General features: G+C 41.6%; 1 protein-coding gene across 2 annotated transcripts in view; it reads right to left on the minus strand.

Annotated features, from left to right (window-relative positions):
* The window catches only part of PACS1 (phosphofurin acidic cluster sorting protein 1), a 155,645-nt gene that overhangs the window by 28,983 nt on the left and 113,439 nt on the right, over positions 1–13,223 (minus strand). For both annotated transcript variants that reach the window (XM_025915710.2, XM_086676846.1), the window contains exons 3-4: positions 1,966–2,055; positions 1,152–1,277 (exon numbers count right to left, since the gene is read on the minus strand). In XM_025915710.2, the coding sequence (XP_025771495.1) occupies positions 1,152–1,277; positions 1,966–2,055 (216 nt within the window). The remainder of the gene's footprint in view (positions 1–1,151; positions 1,278–1,965; positions 2,056–13,223) is intronic.

A 13,223-nucleotide genomic window follows, 5' to 3' on the forward strand; every position in this document is an offset into this window, starting at 1 on the left:
GAGGTAACTAGCCTGTACTCTTTTTTTTTCCTTCCTTCCTTCCTTCCCTTCCTTAAGTTTATTTATTGAGAGGGAGAGAGGATCTGAAGTGGGCTCTGTGCTGATGGCAGAGAGCCTGACGTGAGGCTCAAAGTCACGAGCCGTGAGATCATGACCTGAGCTGAAGTTGGACACCCAACTGACTGAGCCACCCAGGTGCCTCTAGCCTGTACTCTTAAAAAAAGTCAAAGGAATGAAAGACAAGGAAAATCTGAGGGACTGTTGAAAATTGAAGGAGACTAAAAAGGCAAGACAATTAAATGAACACTATCCCAGATTAAATTCTGGGCCTGTAATGGATACTATCGAGACACTTGGCACAATCTGAGCGGGGGCCGTGGGCTGGATGATGATCCTATATCCGTGTTGATGTCCTGACCTTTATGGCGGGCATGATGCTGACTACACAGGAGAGTATTCTTATTTTTAAGAAATTAACATAGTACGGCATTAAGGTGTAGTAGGGTATCATGTCTGCAACTTACTCTCAGTGGTTCAGAAAAGAAAATAATATGCATAAATGTTTATATAGAGAGAGAAATAAGGCAAATGCGGTAATATGTTAGCACTGAAGAATCTGAGTGCAGGGTATATGGGCATTCTTTACACTACTCTTACAATTTTTCTGTAAGTTTGAATTTTCTTTGAAACTTAAAGAAAAACATTTTGTGAGGGAGTAATTACTTGGGATAAAAAGAACAATTACTCTGGCGCCTGGGTGGCTCAGTCGGTTAAGCATCCGACTTCAGCTTAGGTCACGATCTCACGGTCCGTGAGTTTGAGCCCCCGCATCGGGCTCTGTGCTGACAGCTCAGAGCCTGGAGCCTGCTTCGGATTCTGTGTCTCCTTCTCTCTCTGCCCCTCCCCCATTCATGCTCTGTCTCTCTCTGTCTCAAAAATAAATAAAAACGTTAAAAAAAAAAATTAAAAAAAAAAAAAAAGAACAATTACTTGGGATATCCTGAATTTCCAAAAATAGAATTAACTTGTAAAATAAAATGAAACACCCAGCCACTAGGCTGGCAAAATCATTTGCTAGCAGGCTCAACTGGCTGGGCCTGGTGTGCCTCACAAACTCTCGGACTTAAAGACTGGAGACTGTGCCCCCTCACCTCTGCCATGTTGATAAGTCCCACAGCCAGGGTCTTATAGCCCAAGATGGTCCGGTTCTTGTAACGCTTTCTCCTTTGCAACATGATCTGTAGCTTGTTGGCATCTCGCTTCAGGAAATGAGGGTACTGCCAAGTACAAAAGAGTCAAGCATCGTTAATGAGCTCCTGGGTCCTTGTCTGGTCCTGTTGGAGGATATGCAATCCTTCTGTGCTTCACTATCTCCTGTCTGTACAAGGGGGCTGCGTGGGGGGAATCAGGGGTGAAGGAGACACCATTAAGTTGCCGCTGAGGCTTCGATTCTCCTTGGTGCCTGATTTCCATTCTGTAGCTCTGTGGTACACACGTGTTCAGAACTTTGCCTCTTTCTTTGCCAAGTGATCAAATGTTTTCTCCATATGCTTCAATTTGGGATCCTGGGATTGTGATGAGAGAGAGAGACATACTAAAGAGGCATAAGGAGAAGGGAAGGAATTGAGATTACAACATGGGGCAGAATGAGACTGAAGGGGACACACTCAGCTGGAGTGTGTGCCGCAGATTACTAAGGAGAGGTAACGGGGCTGAGCGAGATTGGGTGGGGGATCAACAGCCTTATCCAAGGAAAGGGGAAAAAAAGAACTCGGGTCTCAGCATCCTCACTGTGGCTGGCTGAGTGACTGCTTCAGCCCTCCAGGCTAGCCACAGAAGCTCAATTCATTGGGTAACTTTCATTCATTGGGCTGTGGCTGCTCTGGGATAGAAAAATCTCCAGACTGCAGGACTACCTGGGGACTAGACTAGACATTAGTGACCTAAGATTCAGTAGCTTCTCACCTGAAGGGAGAAGGTTAATTGGAGTTCTGTTTCCACAAGTCCACTAGCTGGAAGGATGATCTCGTTGGAGCGAAGAATCCTTTTTGAACCCTGAAACCAAAAAAAAAAAAAAAGGTCGAATCTGTGTCATCAAAAATCAGACCAAAAGAAATACTAAGTTTGCAAACAACTTTTAAACTCTATAAACATTCTTACCAAATATTTTATCGGTTTTTATTATACTCATTAAAATCAAGCCATACCAGAAGTATGATTTTACATGTATTATGTTGTATGTTCATAAAAGATTTTCACATAAAAGTGGTTTATTTTTGGACGTGACTTTTCCAACATTCCCTAGAAGAGTCAGGCAGGTAGCAGCACCATGCTCACCTCTGCCTCCCTTCTTCCTCGCAAATTGACACTTCACTTGCACTGTCTTGCCTTTTCACATGCTTTTTCTTTCTCTTCTTGGATGCTCATTTGTGCTTCTGCACACAGCTAAGGCACTCCCCTTTCAGGTCCCCGCTTAATGTTTTCCCAGGAACCTATCCTTTCAGCTCCACCTCTTCCAGCCTAAGAATGAGTTAGATACCCCAGCATTTTTAGCTCTAAAGTTGGGCCCAACTATTCCTAAAGTGTAAAAAGAGATCAGCAGGAGGGCCTGAGGAATGCCAATAAATTTGTATAAATTACTTTTTCAAAAAAAATTGAGATTTAAAAACCGTGAAATGTCTAGATCTTGAATACACAGGATCAATGAGTTGATAAATGCATATACGTACGTAACCCACATCTGCCTCAAGATATGTAACATTTCTGGGGTGCCTGGGCGGCTCAGTCGGTTGAGTGTCTGACTCCTGATTTTGGCTCAGGTCATGATCCCAGGGTTGTGAGACTGAGCCCCATGTTGGGCTCTATGCTGAGCATGGATCCTGCTTGAGATTCTCTCTCGCTCGCTCTCTCTCTCCCCACTCCCTGGCTCATACTCTCTCTAAAATAAAATTAAAAATTAAAAAGAAAAAAGATGTACATTTCTATTGCTTCAGAAAAACTCTGTGATCCTGCCCAGACAATCCTACACTGCTCTCTCAGAGGCAAGCACTGTTCTGACTTCTTTCACCATAGGTTAGTTTTTCAGATTCTAACATTCCATATAAATGGGGTCATACGGTATGCGCTATTCTGGTTGGGCTTCTTCAAACATCATCTTTGAGGTTCATACAGGGTGTTGCATATATTAGCAGTTCATTCCTTTTTATTGCCGAGTAGAATTCTATTCTACTGTTGCTGAACATTCACATTTGTGTTGTTTCTAGTTTTTGGCTACTATGGCCAAAGCTGCCATTCTTGTTAGAAGTCTTTATAGACATATGTGTTACTTTTTCTAGGGCAAACACCTAAGAAAGGAATTGCTGTCTTAGGGTAAATGTGTGCTTAACTTTATGAGAAACTGCCAGACCAGTTTCCAAAGTGTTGGTACAATTCCCACCCCAGCAGCAGTGTCTAAAAGCCCCAGTTGCTCCTTATCTTCACTAGCAGTTGGTGCGATCAGGTCTTGATTCATGGATTCTAATGGGTACACACAGTGGAATATCACTGTGGTTACAATTTGCATTTCCCTGATGACTAATACTATTAAGCACATTTTCATTAGTTTATTGATCATTTGTAAATCTCCATGTAAATCTCTATGAGGTGCCTGGTCAAACATTTTCATCCAGGTTTTTTTATCTTGTTTTTGAGTTGTAGAGTTTTTTAATTTATACAAGTCACTTGTCAGACATACGTATTGTAAATTATTTTCTTGTCTATTCAGTTTATTAATGGTATCTTTGGATGAAGTATTTAATTTTGACCAAGTCTACTTTATTATTTTTTAATGGTTAATGCATTCTGGCTCCTATCTAAAAGATCTTTGCCTACTCCAAGACTGTGAAGTTACTCTGCCATGTTGGAGCAGATATTCTGCTGCTTCCTTGTAGAAATTTTATAATTTTGGGGCACTGGGTGGCTCAGTTGGTTAAGCCTCTAACTTCGGCTCAGGTCATGATCTCGCGGTCCGTGGGTTCGAGCCCTGTGTTGGGCTCTATGCTGACAGCTCAGAGCCCGTAACCTGCTTCAGATTCTGCATCTCCCTCTCTCTCTAACCCTCCTACACTCATACTCTGTCACTCTCTCTCAAAAATAAACATTAAAAAAATTTTTTTTAAAAATGTTTATAATTTTAGTTTTTATATTTAGGTTTCTTATCCATTTCTAATTTTTTTTTCAACGTTTATTTTTATTTTTGGGACAGACAGAGACAAAGCATGAACGGGGGAGGGGCAGAGAGAGAGGGAGACACAGAATCGGAAACAGGCTCCAGGCTCTGAGCCGTCAGCCCAGAGCCTGACGCGGGGCTCGAACTCACGGACCGCGAGATCGTGACCTGGCTGAAGTCGGACGCTTAACCGACTGCGCCACTCAGGCGCCCCTCTAATTATTATTATTATTATTTTTTTTAATTATTTATTTTTTTTTTTTCAACGTTTATTTATTTTTGGGACAGAGAGAGACAGGGCATGAACGGGGGAGGGACAGAGAGAGAGGGAGACACAGAATCGGAAACAGGCTCCAGGCTCTGAGCCATCAGCCCAGAGCCTGACGCGGGGCTCGAACTCACGGACCGCGAGATCGTGACCTGGCTGAAGTCGGACGCTTAACCGACTGCGCCACCCAGGCGTCCCTCCATTTCTAATTTTTAAAAAATATTTTTATTTATTTTTGAGAGAGAGAGCGAGAGCGAGAGAGAGAGAGAGAGAGAGAGAGAGAGAGCGCGCGCGCGCATATGAGCTGTGCTGACAGCAGAGAGCCCAATGTGGAGCTAGAACTCGTGAACTGTGAGATCATGAGCTGAGCTCAGGTGGGGACACTTAACCAACTGAGCCACCCAAGCACTCCTAACTTTTGCTTTTACAAAATGCAAATTTTGCTTAATGCAGGAAGGAAAATCTAAATACAATATTTCAGAATGTTTTTGTAACTAGAATAGAATTGTAATTAGAATAGTTTTGTAACTAGAATAGAATACCAATTAAAATAACAAAGGAAATTCTGCCTTGTCTGTTAAAAACACTTTTTGTAGTAACCGCTATTACAAACAAGAATCTTGACAAAGTTTTCACCTGAGTTCATTGATTTTTAAAATCTCTGTAAAATGAATCTCAGAAATGCTGAGAGAATTCAGAATGTGGCTTATATATAGTGGTGGTTTCAACAAAAGGTAGGAAGCATTTGGCAATATTTAGAGATATTTTTGTTGTTATAACTGGGGTGGTATCTGTGTGTATGTGAGGTATTTCTAGAGCGTAGAGGTCAAGGTTGTTGCTGACCATCCTATGATGTACAGAGCAGACCCCACAACACAATGATCTGGCCCAAATGTCTAGAGTGCTGCTGCTGAGAAACACTGTTCTAGCTGAAACCTCACCTCCACTGAGGACATGTTTCTTGGGTAGTTCTCTCAAACGGTGGCTGCTTTTCTCCTATAATGCGCACACTTGGCTTGGAGATGAGGAAGATGTCCTCCTTATTTTCATCACCAGCTCTAGAACATTATCCCTTCCACCTCGCCAAAAACCCTATTCTGAATTGATACCCTCAGTTCATACGACCCTCCCAGCCACAGCAGGGACCTTTAACTGTAGTCATTTCTGCTTATTTCTTCATTTCAGCTCCTCACTCACTGTTCCTTTCCCCGGTACTATCTCAGCTATAACTCTCTATGGTTTCAATATATGCTCTTTCCAACATCTTGGCTGCCTCAATCTCATAATCCCTCTCTTTCAATGATCTTGTCCTCACACTTGTCTTAGCTACTCACCCACATGATCACATGCTGAATCTTATCATTACCAATAATTACAAGCAATACCTAATCTCAGTTTCATGTACCCCACGCTCTGATTACACCTATCTTTTCAGCTCATTCTCTCTGGTTTGTCAACAATAATTCTTCTGCCAGGGCCTATGATCCAAAGATCCTTCCATTGTTTCAATTTTCCTCATGGCCCTGCTGTCCCTCTTTCCTCCTTACCCAGCTTAAATGCCACAGTCAATCTTTATAAATAAACATGTTCTTGCACACACTCTGTTGCTAGTCTGCCATAGTCATTTGGTAAATTACAACTCTGTTGAAGTCCAACTGCACTAGCTGAACATGCCCAGAAGGAATCATATAATCAGGCGGCCTGGTCTGTCTTTAATACATGTCCCCGAATCTGTAGTGGGCTGACAAGACAGTCTGGCAATTACTCTGTATTTTCCCAAGTCTTTCCCCTTTTCTGCTCTGCTTGGTGATGCATTTTTCCTCAAACCCCTAACACCTCCTAACCTCTCCTCACTTTAGTTGATAACCTTTATTCCTACTTAGCTGAGAAGATGGAAGCACTAGGAAAAGGGCTCCCACAACTCCCAGCACACTTACCTACTTAGCACATTTGTGCTCATGTCCCCTCCGACTCTCCTGTTATACAGATGGAGGCCCTACTCCCATCTAAAGTCAACCACTGCACTTGGGCACCAGAGCTCATCCCCCCTCACCTGCTCAGATGCTCTTCTACCCAGTCTTTCAGGTCCTACATAATCAACCTTCCTCTTTATTCTGGATCATTTCTATTAGCAAACATGTTGTTATCTCTCTGATCTTAAAACAAAACAACAATCCCCAAAAACCCTCTCTTGTCACCATGTGCCCTGCTGGCTACCAACCCCTATCTCGCCTTCCCTTAGCAAACTCAAGAGCTGTCTATTTTTGTTCTCCTGAAGTCCTCTGCTTTCATTTTTCTTGTAAATGCATTCCAGTCAACCTTCCTATCTCCACCATCCCACCAAAAATGCTACTGACAAGGTCTCAAATAACCTTCACTTTAAAGAACCTGACGACCCATTCTCATCTCCTTGGGCTTATCTGTGCCTTTTGATAGTCACTCTTGACTTCCAGCAACACTTCCTTCATCTGGCTTCCAGGATCCCATACTCTCTTTGATTTCCTCTTATCCTCTGGCTGCTCTCTCTTGGCTTCGATTTCCGGTCCTTCCTCTCCTCTCTGACTTCCTAATGCTGGAGTGCCTGGGGCCTTACTCCTTAGACTTGTTCTCTTCTCTGCAGTCACTCACTCCACTCCTAATTATCTCATCCAATCTTAAGGTCTTAATTAAATATACTCTCCAAATTATCTCTCTATCCCAGACCTCTCTCCTGGACTCTAAACCCATATATTCAATTATCTATTCAACATCTCCTCCTGCATGTTTAATAGGCATCTCAGACATAACACGATAAGCTGAGTTTTGGATCTTTCCCTTGAACCTGCTTCAGCCAGTCTTCTCCATCTCACTTAATGGCATTTCCACCCGCTAGTTGTTTAGGGAAAACCTCTGGCAGGGTGCCTGCCTGGCTCATTCTGTAGAGCATGTTGTTCTTGATCTTGGGGTTGTGACTTCAAGCACCATGTTGGGTGCAGAGATTGCTTAAATAAACTTTAAAAAGAAAAGAAAACAATCTGGTGCTACCCTCATCTCTTGCCTCAACCACTGTTATGGCCTATTAACAAACTGGTCTTCCTGATTCCTCTTCCCTACCTACAGTCTCTTCTCTATACAACAGCCACAGTGATCCCATCACTTCTTTGTTCAAAACCCTCCAATTCACACAGATCGAAAGCCAGAGACTTTGTAATTATCTGCACATATCCTGTTCCTCCCTTACTTCTTTTTTTTTTTAAATGTTTATTTATTTTTGAGAGAGAGAGAGAGAGAGAGAGAGAGAACACAAGTGGTGGAGGGGAAGAGAAAGAGAGGATCCGATGTGGGCTCCATGCTGATTGCAGAGAGCCCGATGCAGGGCTCGAATTCACGAACCTTGAGATCATGACCTGAGCTGAAGTTGGACGCTTAACTGACTGAGCCACCCAAGCACCCCCACTACGCCTTACTTCTTTGACCTCACCTCCTTCTGCTTTTGTTCCTCTCCAGCCTCACTGGCCACCACTTCCTTCCTCTTGGTTCTGTCAGAAACATTCCTGCCTTAGGGCTTTGCTTTGCCTTTTCCCTCTGCCTAGAATGCTCTTTCTCCAGATATTGCATGGCTCCCTCCTTTCACCTTCAAAGTCTTTGCATAAATGTCATGTCTCAATGAGGCCTACCCTGACCACCCTAACTTCTCTCACCTCTGGCATGCTAGATCCCTTTATCTTATTTATTTCCCCACAGGACATATCTCCTTCCAATAGCAACAGCCCTTATTATTTGAACTCTCACTATCCAAATATGTGCTATAAATACTTGTAAAACTTTCTATCCCAATTGCATTATCTGAATTGCAAACCTGTTAAAACCAATCTGTGTGTGCAGGTAACAGGACATAGAGTACAGGGCAGTCCCGGGATCACAGTGAGCACTGGTGCTTTCAAAGCAGGTGCACTACTCTTCTCATCTTTCTCATCCTTCTCCAAAGATTTGCTCTTCATGGGCCACAGTACTTGCTTCTTCCAGGGCCTAGGGCACTACCTACCTGGGTCCAATTTCAGAATTATCTTTAGTACCTTTACATATCATCTTTAAGCTATATAACAGTACATCTTCATTTGCAGTATAGAAGCAAGACAATTTATATCTGATACTACAATATCATTACTTATAGTGCATAAAAATACCCATTAATGAGTATTATTACTGCATTAAAAATTAGGTTCCTGGTGTTTTTTAATTTTTTATTTGAGAGAGAGTGTGTGTGAGTGGGGGAGAGGGGCAGAGGGAGAGAGAGAAAGAATCTTAAGCAGGCTCCACGCTCAGTGCAGAACCTGATGTGGGGCTCGATACCACAACCATGGGATCATGACGGGAGCCGAAATCAAGTCGGACACTCAACGAACTGAGCCACCCAGGAACCTGGGTTCCTAGTGTTTTAAATGTTTCCTTTTTAAATGCAAAATTATTCATGAATGGTCACCTAAAATTTTAAGAGTCCTGTAGTAATATTTTGAGAAAATAGGTAGAGGGGCACCTGGGTGGCTCAGTTGGTTAAGGGTCCGACTTCGGCTCAGGTCATGATGTCGCAGTTTATGGGTTCGAGCCCTGCATCGGGCTCTCTGCTGACAGCTCAGAGCCTGAAGCCTGCTTCAGATTCTGTGTCTCCCCCCATCTCTGCTCTTCCCCTGCTCATGCTCTGTGTCTCTCTCTCAATAATAAATCAACATTAAAAAAAATTTATAAAGAGTTGGGACCCTTGGTTTCGGCTTAGGTCACGAACTCACGAACCATGAGATCAAGCCCCACACACAAAAATTATACACCCAAGTAGCTTTTGTTTATGTAGGTACAACTATCAGTATTTACCATATTAGGAATCTAAACTGAGACATTTAAAAATATGTATAGGGGTGCTTGGGTGGTTCAGCTGGTTAAGTGTCCGACTCTTGGTTTCAGCTCAGGTATGACCTCTTGGTTCATGAGTTCAAGCCCTGCATCAGGCTCACACTAACAGCGCAGGGGCATGCTTGGATTCTCTCTCTCTCTCCCTCTGCCCCTCCTGCTCATGCTCTCTTTCTCTCAAATAAATAATAAATTTTAAAAATATAATAAAAATATGTATTAATTCACTTAAAAATAATAAACCTTTCACATGTTTACATAAGAACATTTTTTAATGAAAAATGTCTTTTCCAAAACAAAAACAATTTAGTAAGAAGATGGCATGTTTTTTTTAAACAATTTTATTGGGATAGAATTCAAATACTATACAATTCACCCATTTAAAGTGTACATTTCAACAGCTTTTAGTATAGTCAGAGTTGTGCAAACATTACAATAAGTTCTACAGCATTTTCATCACCCCAAAAAGAAACCCGATACTCTTTAGCTGTCACCCTACTAATCTTCTCCCCCTCTACCCCCAACCCCAGGCAACCACTAATTTACTTTCTGACTCTATCAATGTACCTACCTATCATGGACATTTCATATAAATGGAATCATACGACATGTGGTCTTTTGTGACTGGCTTCTTTCATTTATTAGCACAATGTTTTCAAGCTTCATCCATGTTGTAGCATGGATATACCACCTTTCACTTATCCATTCGTCAGTCAATGGACTTGGTTTGTTTCCAATTTTTAGCTATTATGAATAAATGCTGCCAATGAACATTTATGTGCAGTTTTATGTAGACATGTTTTCATTTCCCTTGGGTAATATCTAGGAGTAGAATTGCTGGGCCACCTTATGACTCTATGTCACACCTTTTCAGGAACTGCCAGACTATTTTTAAGGTGGCTGCATGATTTTACATTTCCAACAGCAGTATGAAGGAGATAGCATTCTTTTACATTTCTGCAAATCTCTTAAAAAAAAATGTTTTTAATGTTTATTTATTTTGGGGACAGAGAGAGACAGAGCATGAATGGGGGAGGAGCAGAGAGAGAGGGAGACACAGAATCGGAAGCAGGCTCCAGGCTCTGAGCCATCAGCCCAGAGCCTGACGCAGGGCTCGAACTCACGGACCGCGAGATCGTGACCTGAGCTGAAGTTGGACGCTCAACCGACTGAGCTACCCAGGCGCCCCTCTGCAAATCTCTTTAATGTCTGGCTAATAGTTGGATTCTCCTACCTGCTTCTGTATTCAATTTGTTGCAAAATATTGTTTTGGTTGGGTATATGAAAAAAATCCACACTCAAAGAGATACAAAGTTAAAAAAAAAAGGAGGAGACTTTTTATAGCACTGTTACATATTAAAATCCAATTAACAGAAAAAGGACATCAGTGGCAAAACTGAGAAATCTGAATAAAGTCTTTAATTTAGTTAATAGTATTGTACCAATGATAATTTCTTAGTTTTGATAAAGGTACCATGGTTAAGAAAGATGTTAACATTGGGAGAAGGTGGGTGAGGGGAATACAGAAACTCTATATATTATCTCCGCATCTCTCCTGCAAATTTAAAATTATTTCAAAATAAAATGTTAAAAACAAAACCCAATCCATTGGTCTATTTTGTTCTTTGAACAGATCTTTTACCCAGCATGATTTTGTAACCTCATGCACTGGTCATTTGGAAAACACGGGTTCACTGAATCAGGCAAACCTTTCTACACATTTTACTATACAACTGAGAAAACCACTGCCATTACTATGACCACTGATCTCTTCAGTAAAGTCCTTAAGAACTGGGAAGCTGTCAGGCTTATACTGACACATTTTCCAAAATTCTAATTTTCACATGAAAGATCAAATTTTATTTATCATTGGCCAAAAATATTCTCAGTTGTTTCCCTTTAAGTGATAGGTTGTTCATTTTCAAGAAAATGTCTTCCAAGTAGCCGAGTCTGAATAACCAGTTTGTCTGTAAGCCCTTCTTTCACATAAAAATGCTATTTCATTACAAAAGCAACTATTTTAATTCACAACTCAATTGCACAAGTGTTTGTTCAAGACAACTGCATACTTCACCATGAGCAGAAGTGCTTTATGCATGTTTCCCATTTCTGTTTTATCCCCTCACTGCTGTATCCCCTGTGCCTAGAGCAATGCTTTGCATATAATAGGTGCTCAGTAAATATGTATTAAATGAATGAATAAATGAATAAACAAGCCACTGGATAAATGATAACATCTGTAATTACTTTCAGCTGCTTGGAAGTAAAGCAATAAAAAATTCAGGATATTTATAGTTTCTGGGTATAATTTTAAATTTTACAGAATGTTAAATATTTAATCAGGAAATAAAGGACATTATTTCTTTTGGCAAAGGCATTTGACTGTGGGGATGGCAAAAGCAGCAGGGAACTTTCAAAACCATACCAACAGTGTTTGTACTAGAAAGCAACAGCTTTTAGCAAAGGCAATGGTTCCTGAAAACTGGAACCCTGCCCATGACCTAGAAATGGGTATAAAATCAGGACAGAAAGAAAAGACGCTGTAAGTCTCCACTTGCACATCGTTGCCGTGTACTTGTTTTTTCAACTCAGGATGCCTGGGAATGTTTCACAGAATTGGGAGGAATTACATGCACAAAGATGAACAGGAAATCAAAATATAAAGTGGGACATGCAGGCATTCATAAAGAGTAATTAAAATACTTTAAGTTTTGAGGACTAAATTAAGATAATGTATTTATCTCAGAAAGCGAGCTGAGGATCTCAGTGTATGGGACACATACTGGGAGCGCCACAGATGTGGATTTTAATGAGGCCACTATTAGAACAATAGACTGCTCATAATAGGTGATCTAGCTAATAAAATGTGCTGGTTAGTAGGAGTTACCATACAGTTCACTACTTTCCAACCAGTAAGAATTCACTAAATACACCATTCTTAAGCTAAAGGATCCAATCATTATTTAATGACTCTAGAATCTCAGTAAACTCTAGGGAGTCATCCTTAGGAAGGACTTACCAGTTAAGGAAGGCCTGGTAGTGGAGTTTAATGACTACATAAATTACCTGCTCTTTAGTTTCTGGTACCACTTCTGCTACCTGGTAATGAGCTGGCAACAGGTAAATTCCTTAACCTTCCTGTAGTTCAGTTTCTCCCTTCTTTCCTGAACTTTGGGAATGCTTAGAGTACGAATGTTTGTGAAATATTTTGGGTCCCTTTAAGATACTGAGTGAGTATAAGGAATAAATGGGTGGATTGCCCAGAAGCTAAAATGTTCAGTAAGTTTCTAATTGCCAAATTTGAAACAATAATCTATAAATTTCTTCTACCCTATAGAAAACCTCGAAACAAACACTGGCCACCACAGCAATTTCTGAATCATTTATCCAACACTTTAGCATCTGTATCACTTGATCTTCATACTAATCCTGTTAGATATGCAAGGCAGGAAGAACCGTTTTAAATCTTCAGACAAAGACACTAAAGTTTAAAGAAACTGAGTGGTTTAACTAAGAGACAGAACTGGGACTCCTTAAGTCTCATGAGCTCAGTCATCTTATACTCCTGCTCCTTGCTTGGCTGAGGGAGGGAGGGAGGGAGGGAGGGAGGGAGGGAGGGAGGGAGGGAGGGAAGGAGGGAGGGAGGGAGGGAAGGAAGGAAGGAAGGAAGGAAGGAAGGAAGGAAGGAAGGAAGGGGAAAAGGAAAAGAAAGGGAAAAGGGGAAAGGAAAGGAGGAAGGGGAGGGGAGGGGAGGGGAGGGGAGGGGAGGGGAGGGGAGGGGAGGGGAGGAAGGGAGAGGCAGACCCTCATCAGTATTTCTCAAGTCCCAACAGCAGGCATAAAGTTATCCAGCTTCCTTGGACC

Source organism: Puma concolor, chromosome D1, assembly GCF_028749965.1.
Source record: "Puma concolor isolate L17-30 chromosome D1, mPumCon1.1.hap2, whole genome shotgun sequence".
In the NCBI taxonomy this organism is placed as follows: Eukaryota; Metazoa; Chordata; class Mammalia; order Carnivora; family Felidae; genus Puma; species Puma concolor.